At 33.8% G+C, this 16,348-nt stretch overlaps 1 protein-coding gene across 1 annotated transcript; it reads right to left on the bottom strand.

Annotated features, from left to right (window-relative positions):
- Positions 1 to 2,754: 2,754 nt before the first annotated feature.
- Positions 2,755 to 16,037, bottom strand: LOC141401863 (probable serine hydrolase). The gene is made up of 2 exons (XM_073982418.1): positions 15,884 to 16,037; positions 2,755 to 3,689 (listed from the first exon to the last, which is right to left on the bottom strand). The coding sequence occupies exons 1-2, from the start codon at positions 15,902 to 15,904 to the stop codon at positions 2,769 to 2,771; spliced, it is 942 nt and encodes a 313-aa protein (XP_073838519.1). The 5' UTR covers positions 15,905 to 16,037; the 3' UTR covers positions 2,755 to 2,768.
- Positions 16,038 to 16,348: the final 311 nt, after the last annotated feature.

The following is a 16,348-nucleotide window of genomic DNA, read 5'->3' as shown; positions in this document are numbered from 1 at the left end:
CATTTCAAATCTGGTAACTCAATTTTGACACAGTTGCAGTTGACCAATCAGTCTAAAACTTTTCACACTTTTCAGATTTGGATGACAATACATGAATATGAAATCAAAAACCAATATCGGTCCATTTTTACCATTTTTACAGTGTTTTTACGGTGTTTTATTTAACTTGCATTTCAACTCTGGTAACTCATTTTCCGCACAGTTGCAGTTGACCAATCGAACTGAAACTTTGCACACTTTTCAAATTTGGATGACAATACATGAATATATGCCCAATTTTTCCTACAGCCCCCATATAGCGATACCACCCGATTTCAGGTATTTTGAGGATTTTATCTTCATTTTTGTCCGAATTAGCTGTCGTTTGGCATTTGGCATTTCCAATGATACAGACATTTCCCCACCAAAAATTGTTAACATAGGTCCAGGTTTTGGTATAGCCCCCATATAGTGGTACCACCCGATTTCAAGTGTTTTAAGGATTTTATCTTCATTTTTAGCCAGAATTGGATGTAACTTGGCATTTGGTGTCCCCAATGGTACAGAAACTTCCCCACCAAAAATTATGGACATAAGTCCAGGTTTTGGTATAGCCTTTATATAACGGTACTACACGATTTCAGGCATATTAAAGTTTTTATCTAAATTTTCGGCCTAAATTGACTATAACTTTGTTCTCAGTGGTCAAAAAAATGTATTTATTAAAAAGTTAAAAATAAAATATAATTTAAAAAAATTAAGTTTCAGTGTTTTATTTAGAAATATACTTAAAACTAGGAAATAATTTGTCGCTTAGCCTCAATAAATATATTCTTTCTCATGATGCAATCTCTCAACTAAAACGCTTGCATTTAAATTATAAATAGTGGCAAAATTAAACGGCAAGCGTTTTATTTGAGAGATTCCATCATGAGAAAGAATATATTTATTGAGGCTAAGCGACAAATTATTTCCTAGTTTTAAGTGCATTTCTAAATAAAACACTGACACTTCATTTTTTTTTTAAATTATATTTTATTTTAAATTGCTCCAGTGTTTCTAAAATATTTCTTGCTACTCCAAGATAAAAAGGCAATTTATACTTACATGTCTACGAAATGTCTGCACAAAATCCTTATATTATTTGTGAGATTTTAATTAATTCAAAGAGATTCTATTGAAAAACTTATATCTAGCGAAGTTCTACACATCAACCGCTATGCGACGATCGTTTCGTTAACTGGTTAAGTTAACTCTCTCAACCCCGATGTTGCATATATGCAAAATTGTCTTTATGAGTGTCTAAGTACCGCTATTTTGCATATTCTGCTTTGAATCTTTATCAAAAGTATACACAGGAGGCTGTTTAACCTTGTAACAACAAAAAATATCGGTTCTGCCTCGATCAACAGAACTACGGTGCATTATTCAGTGTGAAGTCTAGCACTCCAGAGCAAATTAAAATTCGTTGTGTATGATATATGAGCTTTATGTTAAATTTTAGTTTTGATTCTCCAAAAGTAATACCAAAAAACTCCTGAACGATTAAAACATTTTTATTTACACAATTCCACAAAATAATGACCAAATAAATTTCAGAAATCATGTACTGTATCTTCCGAAACGGGGGAGTTACGCTCCGAAATTTATGTTATTACTCAGTTTTGTCATATACTTTAATTATATGTTTTCAAAATAACTATTACCGCAAGGAAAAAAATTGGGGATGAGAGGGTTAACATCATCAGGCATATTAGATGTTGGTAGATAACTTTCGCCATATGGAGCCCCTATTTATACGTACGACACTGCAAATTTGCATATGTGAATTTAAATTGATGCATTTTATTTCCAAAAACGAGTCATTTCTAATTCATTTCGCTTTTAATTTTGTTTATTCATTTTTGTTTTTTGTACAAATTTATTTGCAGTCCAGCAAAAATTCGGATCCGTTAGTCATTATGTAACCCATTACAAAGTAATGTAACAAGGTAAAATGTTTTACTTCACCACTTACTAAGTAATGAGTACGGTGTTTCCGACTAAAAATTCTAGGGTTGTGTGTTCAACGCTCACCGTCGGCACGCGAATTGTTTTTTTAAACAACCCTTAATGCACCCTTGCACAGTGTGTAGTGTGTTCCGCTACAAATCAGAAGTTCGCATGATCAAATCCACCAGAGAGCAAAATAAAATAAAAGTATGAAGTGTTCTTTATATAGAACGTATCGCTAATTTACTCAAAGAGTTACATAACTCAAAAATTTTTTTTCTCTGATATCTCTAAAACTTTACGAATTAAAGCTTATTTACTACGAGTTTGGCATAATTCAACAAAAACGATTTTTGAGTTTATGAAGTACTAAAACACTTCAAATCACTCTTGATCTTTTCAAGTTGGGAAGTCAAACTTTAACTGCCAAGTTAAAACGCATTTTTCTCGAAACTCGAGATGTGTCACACTTTGAGTAAATGAACAATATGTACGTTCTTAGCTAATTTTTAACTTCCAGTGGCCATAGAATAACTAGTTATTCTAGTGGTTATAGAATATCTAGTAATTCAGAGCGACATGCCCTTGTTAAAATCATGTGTTAGTAGGGGGTTTTGATAGTAGTTACGTCTACCAAGAAGTACTTAAATCCCCTTTTTTTTTGCTGGGGGTGTACCATTTTTGTCATTGGTGCTACTTTATTCATTCAGGGAAAGTACTTACCTTCATGGTCCACATTTCATTGGATATAAATCCATTAAAATATAAAAAATGAATTCTATATTAGTATTCCTTTATTACAATTTACTTCTAGTTTCTTTAATTTCGTTTTCGGGTCTACAATCAGAAATAAATGGTCCTATTATATTAGCTAACTCATCTGGTTTATTCAAGTGGATGTGATGGCTACCTTCAACTTCATAGAATCTAAAATTTGGATTAAATTTCTTCATATTGTCCACTAATTCAAATGAATCTTTCAAGTATGGAGATTTGGTTCCCCTAATGACCAAATGATTAATATTGGTGGTACGTTTGGCAAAATCCTCAATATAACTATTGTGCAGTACAAACTCAGTGTAGAATTTTACTTTGGGATCTCTTGAAATATACAACTTGTCAGGTTGCCGCTGGGACATGGCACAACCGCGTTCAATTAAATATTTACATTTGTCCTTATCTATGGAATTGCCAGATCCGCGATGAAGAACTTCTTCAAGTTCTTCTAAAGTATACACGGGAGGTTCTTTGGTGTCATCGTATCGTTCATCGGCTATCAAGAGTTTTTCGGCTTGAATCTCATAGCGTTTGAGTGTTTCGTCTGGACTACGATACGGAGTTTTAATAATGTCGATTTGTATTAACAAATCAACGGTGTCCGGAAGCAGAGAAGCATAAGTATAGGCTACAATGCCGCCCAACGAATGGCCCATTAGGGAAACTTTTTCCCATTTGTATACTTTCATTATTCTACCCACTATGAGAACATAGTCTATTACATTATAGATAATACCCTTGGGCAAACGAGAAGAATGCCCGTGGCCTGGAAAATCAATGCATAAAAAGCTGATATGTTTAGGCAACAAGGGCAACAAAGGTGTCCATGTTCCCAGATTATCTTGCCAACCGTGAAGCGCCAGAATCGGACGTACATTGCGATTACCATACCAGCGACCAGAAATATGCCCCCATGGTACGGGGATTCGTACGTCTTCAAACTGAAAATAAATTAAATTTTGTTAGCATATTATAATATAATATATAAGAAAAAAATAAAATAGTACATTGTTTCTAATAACTTTTTGAGCCTCTACCATACCTCATGTTAAAATTTTTCTTCTGGCAATTGAAAATTTATCACAAAAATATAAATCTCTGTAATAAAGCTCTATTTAACAAGTAAATAAGCGATACGTTCTGTCTGTCCGAACATAAGTATCATCCGATATGAAATATTATGAACTAATGGGAAATAACTAGTTTATATCTGTTTCAAAAGTACCAATGTCCATAATTTGTGATGGAGAAGTTTTCTAGACAACTAAAAATAGGCGGCTAAATCCTATGTACACAATTTTAGTAGGAAATTATGATATGACAAATGTCAGGTAAAAAGTTTTATACCCACAACGGTATAATATACAAAATATCAGTCATTGTGGCGGGATATTGAGGCCACTATCTTCGAAAATCGGGATGTACGGTTCTATGGGGGCTATATGAAAGCGCAAATTTTCAAGTGAAGAGTGCTATACCCCCAATGAAGACTAAATACCAAATTTTAGCCATTTTAGTGTGATCATGAGTCTAAAACCTTCAAAATACCGAAAATCGGGAGGTATCGTTCTATGGGGGTTATATCAAATAGAGGACCGATAGTCAATACCATACATCCTAGGAGTTATAGAAACTTATATACCAAATTATAAAGTTCTATTTAAAGAAGTAAGAAAAGGCTATACGGTGCTCTTGAAACAAATTTAAATGGAAGGTGCTTACACCTTGGAAGTTTTTGCGGATTCTGAAACTACAATGTTCATAGATGAGAAAAATCCAAAAACAAAAAAAATCGCCGGAGCGCTTTTTAAATAAATCGCGATTTAAGTTAACATTTTTAAGGGTTGTTTAGGTTTTCACGATTTTGTTTAGAAACCGCAAGTCCTATCAAAATGGGACTAAAGAAAATGTTGTAGCTATGACAATTCTCTACAAGATCAACTTTAATGGTATTTTCGTAGTTTTTACCATTTTTGAGTTATAAAAGTTCAAATTGGGACAATGCACTGACTGTATCACCCCCTTACAAAACAATGTCATGAAGGGTGCGCCTTAACTAACTTTTGATGAAAACCGCTTACACAGGGAAAGTTTTTTGTGAATTCTCAAACAGCAGTGTTCATAGATGAGAAAAATCCAAAAACAAGAAAAAATCGCTGTAGGGATTTTTGAATAAATCGCGGTCAAAATTCACATTTTTAGGTGGTTTTTTTGTTTTCACGATTTTGCTTGGAAACCGCAAATCCAATCGAAATGGAGCTAAACAAAATGTTGTAGCTGTGAAAATTCTCTATAGGATTGGCGTTTACCATTTGTTCCCAGCCTGTACCATTTTTGAGATAATGAAGCTCAGTTTACATTTTTAGGTTTTTTTGTTAGGGTTTCGCGATTTTGCTTGAATACGGTAAGTCTTATCGATATGGGACCTGAGAAAATCTTAAAGCTGTGAAAATTCTCTACAAGACTGGCTTAAGTAACTTATCCTAAGTTGTAACATGTTTTTAGATATATAAGCTTAAGTTGGGAATTTGCAGTCATGACATTGTTTTATAAGGGGACGATACAGAATTGAATTTGAATTGTCCCAATTTGAACTTCTATATCTCAAAAACGGTAAAACCGCCGAGAATACCATAAAGGTCAATCTTGTAGAGAATTTTCATAGCTACAACATTTTCTTTAGTCCCTTTTGATAGAACTTGCGGTTTCTAAGCAAATTCGTGAAAACCTAAACAACCCCTACAAATGTCAACTTAAATCGCGATTTATTTAAAAAGCGCTCCGGCGATTTTTTTGTTTTTTGATTTTTCTCATCTATAAACATTGTAGTTTCAGAATCCGCAAAAACTTCCGAGGTGTAAGCTCCTTCCATTTAAAATTGTTTCAAGAGCGCCGTGGCTATAGTCGGACGGGACCGACCATGTGATACCCTACACCACAACCTCTAGGAATTAGCAATGTGCAACCACTTTACACGCTGAATGTCCTGATATGATTCCCAGCAGGCCTATTCTGTAACTTTTATCGATTGAAAAGTTGTTAAAAATTCTATTGTTTTTGTAGCAACTACAAAACAAACAAATGAAATTGTTGTAAAATAAACAATGAGTAAAGTTGTTAAAAAGTTACTGAATAGGGGGGCGGGCCTGGCCCCTTTGAAATGCTCCGATATTTCCTGAGTATTACAGCCATGACAAACTTCTCTACAAGTGGCAACCTAGGACACGCCTTGCGGATTTGGCGATTAAAAATACGTCACATATCAATGACATAACATGAATCCATTGGTATAAGATACGCCTCCCTCGTCCCTACTGGGATATTTGTGGAACAATTATATACATTTTACATTTCTAAACAATATGCCAAAAATTAAAAAATTCACATTGATCTATCGTTCTCTAAATATATATATATATATATATATATATATATATATATATATACAATTGATTTGGTATAGCCTTACATTACGATACCTACAAAATACAATATATACATATATATATATATATATATATATATATATATATGTATATATTGTATTTTGTAGGTATCGTAATGTAAGGCTATACCAAATCAATTGTAGTAAGCTAACTTCTGATTTTTGAAAAAGTTTGAGAATTATTTTTTTGACATTTTGGACCATTATCTCAGGAAGTATAGACTTACTTCAGAAAAATTGTACCGTTGCAATAGGTACCGTGAAAAGAACCTTCTTCAAAAAATTCAAATAGATCCAAGACTGGTCCTCAAACTGCACTTTTCCCAAATTTTGTGTAGGAGGTTCTCAAAGGGCGGGACTGATATAGTCCATATTCCAACCGGATTCGTTACTGGATGAAATAATAGGATGTGCAAAGTTTGGACCATTCAGAAAATCCCCTTGAGAGTTATCTTGCGGATTTGCCGTTTTAGTTAGGTTTCTTGCTTGTTTTTAAGGTGCTTCTTGGACCTTTTCGGCCATAATCTCTAGAGGTATGGACTTGCCATTGCAATTGTACCATCTGCTGAAAAAATCAAAACGATTCGATAGGACTCTTAAATATCACTTATCCAATTTTTTGTGTGTGCAAGGAGTGAACCGATATAGCCCATATTCGAAATTAAACTAAGTTTAGGCAAAAAATTACGAAGTCTAAAATTTGGTTCGGATCGGTAGATCCGTTCGGGAGTTATTGTGCGCACCAGCCAGCTAGACAGTAAGAGAGACAGATGAACGGATGGGACTGAATCGACTCCAAATTGTTTGAAACGAATTTCGTCCAAAACTAACTTATAAAATTGGGACCTCTATCTTCATTTCAACAGACGGACGGCGAACGGACATGGCTATATCGACTTAGAATTTTATGCTGATCTAGAATATATGGGAATTTCTGAGTGAAATCGGACACTTTTTCAAAAAGTGGTTTTTCATTTTATCTTCAGATCTTTTGACCAACGGTTCCAGAGATATCGCTCCTTGAAAAAATTGCACATGTGGTCTTAGATACATTTACGATACGATTTAAAATCTTTATAATTAAAAATCAAATATCGTTCGCATCAGTTAAGTACGGCTGGACCAATTTGTATAATTCTTTTTGTGAAATGTTCGCCAACTTTTTCAATTTTAATATTTTCTACAAAAATTACTGATCTGATTTTCTTGAAATTGTCATAGAATGTACAGGGATGGCCCCGGTGATAATAGCCTAGATATTTTGTTGAATTTCGGAAGGGGCGGGCTACTTTCCCTATACTCTATTTCTTTAAAAATGCTATATTTGCAATAATTACGAATGTATCGGTTTGGAAATTAATTTGCGAGACAATTGTGATTGTGTCTCCGACCTTACCTACTTATTTGGAAGCCAAAGACTTGACCACGCCCACTTTTTAAAATATGTTACATCTGCAAAACTACCTAACCGATTTTCCTGAAATTTTCAGGGAATGAACAGGGTGAACACAAGATGTATTTTCATGACTTTCGATGGGGCGGGGTACTTCCCTCTGCTATATTCAAAAAACGCCATATCTGTATGAATAAAAATCAACCGCCATAACCCAACTTAGGTTTTTATGCAAAGAAAATATTACCACGTTCACTTTCTTCAATTTTCAATTTAAATTTTTTCTGCAAAAACAACTGAACCTTGAAATTGTCAGGGAATGTACAGGGATGGCCCCTGAAAACAGGCTACATATTTTATTGAATTCTAGATGTTGCGGAATACCTCCTCTATGCGATATTTTTATAAACGCTATATTTTCAGAAACTAAGAATGTATCGGTTTAAAACTTTACGAATTAATCTACAATCTCGGTACTTCTTTGGGGCCTAAAGACCGGACCACGCCTGCTTTTTTAAATATGTTATATCTCCAATACTACTGAAACGATTTCCATGCAATTCGCAGCAAAAGCTCAAGGTTAGCCGTTGTTATGTATATTTAATGAATTTCGGAGGAGGTGAGGTACTTTCCCCTAGCCACGCTATATGTATAAGCCAAACTTATGATTATATCGGTGTCAGCATAATTTTGGGGAGGCAATGGGTTTGTGTGTATACATATTTGGAGCCAAAATACCGGACCACGACCACTTTTTTAAATATGTTATATCTTGAAAACTGATGACCACGCTCAACTACTGAACCTAATTTCATGCAATTTTCAGAAAATATACAGGAATGTCCCGTGGTCCAAAATGCTATATATTTGTAGACGAATTTCGGGAGCCTATTGTTTTATAATTGCTATATTTGCTAAACTTATGAGTGCATCGGCTTGAAAGTTGATTTTCGAGACAATGGTCGTTGCGCCCCCGATCAAGAAAAACGATATGTATACAAATTTCGTTAAATGGTGAGGTTCTGCGGCCCATCAGTCATGAAAAGCAAAAGATATAAGTCTTAATAAGCGGGAGAACTCCAATAAACCATCAATGGACGACAAAATCCGGCCAAGTTCGTAAGTGAAAAGAAAGGTTACAGATAAATTTAAAATCCTTTCCTTTCCAGCAACGCGTACCGGGGTCTGCTAGTTTATAATAACTGTTTAATTAACTGTTATTTTCCACGTCTGTGGAATGTTGATAAAATTGTTCCGGTTCAGAAACAAAGGGGTAATAATGACATTAACTCTCTTCGCCCTATATCATTACTTCCAAATTTAAGAAAATTATTTGAAAAATTCATTTAAAAGAAATTAAATGTACATATCGATGCTTTACTTCCTCAACCTCGTAAAAAATGCGATTTTGAATTTTTTGTATCAAACGATTGCTATTTTTGTGTTTCATTCCCGCAACCACTTATTATCTCAATATGTTGTCGCGGTTCTCTAAATATTAGTAAAATATATTCCCGTATCTCATTCAGTCCTATTTTCATAACTGCCTCAAACTCGTATCTTAATACTTGAGCAATAATGTTTGACTGACAATGAATGCCCAGGTGAAACGGCGGAAGCTGGGATCTTGAAATTTTGGCTGAGGGTTAGTCTTGGAAGTGCAGGTGTGTAGTCCTATTGAAGTGTAGGTGTGTTCGTAAGAAAAAAGTACTAAAATGCACAAAAAAGTTTACCTTTCGTATTACGTGAACGAGTAGAGTTAGTATTCTGAGCGGAAAATTGGGACAGGGACGGAGTGCAAAATAGTTGTATTAAAGGGTTTACAACAATAAGTTTACGACAATTACTAAAATTTGGTATTTTGTGAACGAATAAAATTAAAATCTTTAAAACTGTTATGCTAATATCGGTTGAGATATTTTGTTTATGTAAGGAAGTGATTTGGAAGTATAAAGAAGTATATACGAAAAGTACTAAATGGTACTAAATTAAGTACTATTTGGCATTGAGTGAACGGATAAAAGTGGAATACATACAAACATATGTTCCACAATACCCCCAAAGGGACAACGGGGGGCTTTTCTCCTATCAATGAGTGCACGCCAATTAATATTGGCTCAATAATGTGGGACATACTTCTTATCGCCGAGCTGGAACTGCGTGTATTACGACACCACTTTTTAGTGAAGTCGAAATACTGAGGAAATGTAAGCCGACACTACACTGCACAGTGGTCCCACTTGTATGGTAAGGTGCGACAAAAATATTTATAATAGTCGGATCACTCTGATTTTTTCAGTATGTGCGAAAAATAAGTAAAAAATACTTTAGCCAAAAAATCATCAATGTGGGTCCAGTTTTTCCGATATCCCCCATGTAGCGGTAGCACCCGATTTCAGGTATTTTAAAGCTTTTTTCTACATTTTCGGCCCTAATGGCTGTAATTTGCCATTTGGAGTTCTCAATGATCAAAAACCTTCTGCGTCAAAAATTGTGACCTTATAGTACTTTTATATATAACCGGATTTAACAAACCCACAGGGTTTCAAATGTCAATTCCTTTGCGTATACATCAAATAAATCCTCAATGAGAAGGTTAACCCTGCAAAAGCCTATAATATAAACACGGCCTTAGGTCCAGGTTTCGGTATAGCCCTCATATTACGGTTCCTGCCTATTTCAGTTAATTTGAGGGTTTTATCTACAGTTTCGGTTCGAATTGGTTGTAATTTGTTCTTAGTGGTCCAAAAACATCTCCGACTGGCATCGTGGACAGGAAAAGAAACAAATTATTCCATTTGAGGTCAGAATATTTCATGGTAGGGGATATAATAAAGTTCGGTGCGACCGAACTTTACATTTTTGCTTGTTTTTCATATTATATGTAGTATCATACATATATCAAAAATACAGAAATGTAAAAAAATACTCTCATAAGTAGATCCCAAAACAAAAATGCCTAAATCTTTAAAGAAAAAACCCAAACAAACATTTAAAACACAAAACAAAGAAGAAACTGAGAATACAGAAATACGGCATATTCACTGAAACGACCAGAGGCATCGTCAGTATTTTCAATGTCACACACGGAAATGCAATAATATGCAGCTGGAACCAATTTTTTTGTAAAATTGACACTATTTTGAACATTCTTCAAAAAATTTGGAGAGTGGCGAAGGATGGCGAAGTTAGTAAAACTCTACATCAATTTTTAGGACTTTGAAAAAAATCCACAAAAAAGTATTATAAAAGTATTCGCACATTTTATGCGAATAATGTGCACAAATTTTTATGTAAAAGTATTAGAAAACCTTGTACCAAAATTTCCATTTCGAAAAAAATATCCTTTCAATTTTGAGTTGCTAGCCTTGCTAGAAGTCACAACTTTACTGATATTTTTAAAGTTTTTAAGAGATCATACGTAAATGTCAACTTTCTGAGATTTGCTGATATCGATTTTTCGATTTTTGTCGCAGGTTGGGACCAGTGTGCACTGTGGGGAATTGCATTGATTAAATCGCAGACAATCTGAGTGCAAGGCGGACGTGCATACTACTGCACCACGGTGGCTCCCAATGCCTATGCAATAGTTCCCTGATAGCATTTGGAAGTGAGTTTCTCACTGCGTCTACAAAAAGCAATCGCAATCGAATCACATTTTTTGTAAAATAATGACACTTTAGAATGTTACAATCATTGATTAAATCGCAGACAATCTGAGTGCAAGGCGGACGTGCATACTACTGCACCACGGTGGTTCCCAATGTCTATGCAATAGTTCCCTGATAGCATTTGGAAGCGAGTTTCTCACTGCGTCTACAAAAAGCAATCGCAATCGAATCACATTTTTTGTAAAAGAATGACACTTTAGAATGTTACAATAACAAATTTATTGCAGTCTTATTTTGATCGTCCTCAATAACTACTTAGAGTCAGCGAAAAAGATGGAAATGCGATTATTGATTTTTTACACAAACAATCGTTACGGCGTATGACTATCGCGTGTGCAGACACTTTTTATCGCCTATGCAGACACTTTGCGGCGTACGACTATCGCGTGGGCAGTAGGGTTATGACTTTTTGACATTTTTTCTCAAAAATGATTTCCTGTAGCAGGGATGAATGAACTTTTGCCTAATAATCACTACGCTATTGTTTATCCCATTGAAATAAAAAAAAGGTTCACGCACAAATCGATTTTAAAAATATAATTTTTTGAAAAAATTTATGAAATGGAAAAAAATCATAACCCTAGTGGGCAGACACTTTCTATCGCCTATGCAGACTAAGGTTATGACTTTTTTACAACCTCATATCCCTGTATCATAGCGTGATGAGTTTTGCCATAAGATTACATAATTATAAGGTGATTCGGTGAAAAAAACTCACGCACAAAATGCTTTTAAAATTTGAATTTATCAAAATTATGGACAATTTTTTGAAGTCACTGTAAGCAGATATACAATTGAAAATTAACTTTAGAATCACATGAGATAAATAAACTGACATAACATTTATTTCTCACTAATTTTCTTCAATTCTGAGAATCGTAAAAATGTCGTAAACGCTTTTATTTAAAGATATAATTAAAAAAAAATTAAAATTTTTTCAAAGTGGTTTGTGTATGACCTTTTTCAATATTTGAATGAAATAAACATTGTTATAGTTATAAGTAGGCTTATATTTATTCATTCGTGCAACAAAAAATAATTTTTGAAATTTTTTTTTTTCATTTATACATTTTTTTTTCAAAAAATTATATTTTTAAAATCTATTTGTGCTTGAACTTTTTTTATATTTCAATGGAATAAACGATAGCGTAGTGATTATTAGGCAAAAGTTCATTCATCCCTGCTACAAGAAATCATTTTTGAGAAAAAATGTCAAAAAGTCATAACCCTTTTTTGTTTTTTGTTTGTTTTGTTTTGTTATAGTTCTTTGAAAACATATGTACGCTGGAAAAGTAATTACAATAATAAAAAATAGAAACAAAAAAATAAAAATATTTTTTTTTTCATCACAACCAATTTTATCGCAAAACTAACTTTTTTGAAGTCACGATATCGACTTTCACATGTGGTATCTCGGCCGTGGTTCATTTCTTCCCGCACGGTTAGACTTCATCGATAAGAATGCGAGCTCGCAGGCGAGTGTTTCTATAGCTTGGTAGTGACAACATCGGGTAATGTGCGATAGAAAATGCAGGCGGTCTTTATGGTGGTAAGTGGAATAATGACATTTATTATCTACGTCACTGATTGTGTGTGTATGTTTGAGATACCACGACCAGAATCACCATATTCTCACAATGCAGCGTGACAGAAGACCAAAAAAGATACATGTTTCGGCGTTTGTCACATGCACTTTTGTTGTAATTGTCTCAAAAAATACGTTTCATGCATATTATTAGCATATTATTCCTACTAATATGCATAGATGTACTTAATTCCCTAATAATTACCTTTTACACTTTTACCCAAACACCGATATATCAAAAGATAAACCGTTTTTTGTCTCTCTAGAAAACTTGTATTTTTTAAGATACGAGGTTGAGGAAGTAAGGTATCGATATAAGAAATGACGTTATTCTACAAAATCAATTTGGATTCAAAAGAGGAAATTTGAGAGTTCTTTTAAAATTTTCTACTGATGTGGTTCAAATTTTAAGAGAACGTAGGTGCGCAGTAGGTTGTAGGTGGATGCAGGAAAGGCTTTAGATAGAGCTGATCATAAAAACATTTTATTTTAAATTCACTGAAAGTGTTAGCTGTGGTGTGCCACAATGTTCCATGTTGTCGTCACTATTTTAAAATATCTTAATTTCAGATTTTCCTCACGAATTTGGAGAATCTAAAGGAATCCTTGCTATATGCTCATAGTGAATCACCTGATGTGAGTGCGCACTTAGAACACGTCAATTCCTTTCCAAAATTAATACATAGAAAAGTAAAGCTATATATTTACGTAGCCCTTCTGGTAAATGCAAATATTTTGTTGTGCTACAGAGTAAGGAACTTAAGCTGTTCTTGCTAGGTAATGTAATCTGTTTGAAGATAGTTTCAAATATCTTGGAGTGAACTTCAATAAGTTACTAAAATTCAAAGTCATTGCTAGAAAGAGCTTGCAAAAAAATGCTAAACGCAAAAAGTGCTAAACGGGCGGGTACAAAAGTATAAATGGGCTGAAAGAGGACACTCTCGGGCATCATTCTGTGAAAACGGTACTTTGTTCCAAGTTCTATTCCACTAAGCTTTGAATTTCACTAAAATTAAGTACCTGAGGAAAAATAAAATAGCTCACTTCATGTAAACTCTCTTAAAGCCAACAATCCTACCTTCCTAACAAAAAAACAATTAACACAATATCTGTTATAGTTTCTGAGAAATAGCTGTTTCTTTCTACAGAAATTTTAAAAAATTACGTATTTTCCAAAATAGGAAAACATTTTTCATCAGTAGGACCACGTCATGCCTGCACCTTCCAATATTTTTATGTAATTGTTTGCTTTCCTTTGCCAATCAGTGACAACAAAAAATTGGGGTTTGGCCAGGAAAATCGATTTATGAACCACTGTGCGCCGGACAGTGTTGCCGCGTGGACAAAAATCAACAAATGTGATGTTAACTTTTACATATGTTTATGTTTTTTTTCTTACAGTAAATACATCCGGTACAAGGCGACTGAAAGAATTTTGTCTATATGTGCATCCATAATGAACTTATAGCTCTTTAAATATGAAAAATATTTCCCAGGTAATCTAAGGCGATAATCATATGCAAATTAGACGACATTTCTGAAAAATTTGTTTAAAATATTTAAAGTTTTGGATGGGGATTTGATGAGTGGGCTATAAACATAAGGTTTTAGTACAAAAAGTTGACATTAACTGTCCATGGGCAATGTACCGTTATCAAGAAATCAACATTTAAATTTGATAAAAACAATTCAAAATTCTTAATATTTAGTAGAGCAGATCTGTTGATTGCCACCTATTGCCACCTTGGATCCTGTTTTCCGTTAATTAGACATCTCTTCCAAATCACAATGTGTAAAAACATTCTGCCCGTCCCTGCAACCTTCTGAGATATATCGGTTCAGATTTTATATAGCCCCCATATATGTATACCTTTTCCCGATTTTGCTACAACTCGTTCAATTTTGATCGAATAGCCTTCAAATTTAGTATGTGTTATTTTCCTAGGCCCCTGAGTAGCTACACCGATTTTTACAACAATCGGTTCAGATTTAGATATAGCCCTTATATATATATACATATATATCTTTCCCCGATTTTGCTATAACTCGATCAATTTTAATCAAATAGCCTTCAAATTTAATATGTGATATTTTCTTAGGTTATTTTTCAAAAATTGACCCATTTATAGCAAAATCGGTGAAAAATATATATGGAGGCTATATCCAAATCTGTACCAATTTTTGCGAAATCAAATCAAAATCGGTAAAACTGAACAGGGGCCTGGGGAAACGTCCTATGTTAAATTTGAAGACTATTCATCAAAAATTGAGCGATTTATAGCAAAATCGGGGAAAGATATATATAGAAGCTATATTCAAACCTGAACCGATTTTTACGAAAATCGTTGAAACTACTCAGGAGCCTAAGAAAATATCACATAATTAATTTGATGGATATTCGATTAAAATTGACCGAGTTATAGCAAAATCGGGGAAAGATATATATGGGGGCTATATCCAAATCTGAACCGATATGGACCAAAGTTGATATTTTTCATTCGCATTCTATTTTTGTCCACATTTGTATGGAAGCGGCAACACTGTGCGCCGCACTTATTAAATTTTAAAACTTTAATTGTATTCTAAAATAGTAAAAATTGCATACCTATTGTTTAAAAATATTTATAAAACAATGTGTATATTTTTAATTGTAGTTGTGTCAACTATGACTGCGATTAAGAATAATCGACGCTAGCGTACTCTTTTGTGCATTCCTAGGTTACACAGGCAGGCGAACATGGCATGGCATTGTTCAATGAGATCTGCAGAAGAACCTCTAAAAATATTTATTTTCAGTGCACTTGTTTGTTTCTTTCTTGTACCCATTTTAAACACGTTCCATTGTAGTTCGCTTGCTGTTCACTATATGTCTACTTCCCCGCTCTAACCGAATGAGACTGCTTTAAAATGATAAAAACACAATAACCAAACAATATGTGAGTTCCCAAAAATATGTATGACCTTTGAACAACATAATACACAAACAACATGTACAAACAATGTAAAAATGTACCTTTTTATTTTATTTACTACATACTTACATCCAGACATGAAGTTGACATTGATTTACGACACACTTTGTTGATAATCAATTGAAATGATTAACCGTAATATTTATTTTAACTTGACAAAACTTAACAATTCCAATTTAACTTTCTTCTATGGTTTTCTTATCGAACTGACTATTTTGAACTTAGTTTTTAACATTTTGTTTAGCCAGTGCAACGTGATTGATTTTTTCAAAAGAGAAAGTAAAAAAGAGCACAGAAGCAATTTCTCATATCCACAGATGTCCGTAAATTGTATGGCATAACATATTAGAGAGGATGTAAAAGAAAGTAAAATCGGTCTCTTAATCAACGACTGCAAAGTGAGAATAAAATGTAATTGTTGTTACGAAAACGTATCAGGCAGACATCAATGCTCTTATCAAACTAGTTTTGCACGCACTGTTAAATAATACATATAACATACCTATGTTAACGTAACATATGCTAGACGATCGT

Source organism: Musca autumnalis, unplaced genomic scaffold (assembly GCF_047663935.1).
Source record: "Musca autumnalis isolate F117 unplaced genomic scaffold, ASM4766393v1 scaffold_4, whole genome shotgun sequence".
NCBI classification, from domain to species: domain Eukaryota; kingdom Metazoa; phylum Arthropoda; class Insecta; order Diptera; family Muscidae; genus Musca; species Musca autumnalis.
The sequence above is the reverse complement of the archived record's forward strand: the minus strand, read 5'-3'. Positions and strand labels throughout refer to the sequence as shown.

Bases quoted from the DNA above. Each gene is read 5' to 3' on its own strand.
- LOC141401863 (XM_073982418.1), bottom strand. From the start codon at position 15,904: ATGTCAACTTCATGTCTGGAT. The intron at 3,690-15,883 runs GTAAGTATGTAG...ATTTATTTTCAG, and splicing joins TGTCAACTTCATGTCTGGAT to TTTGAAGACGTACGAATCCC.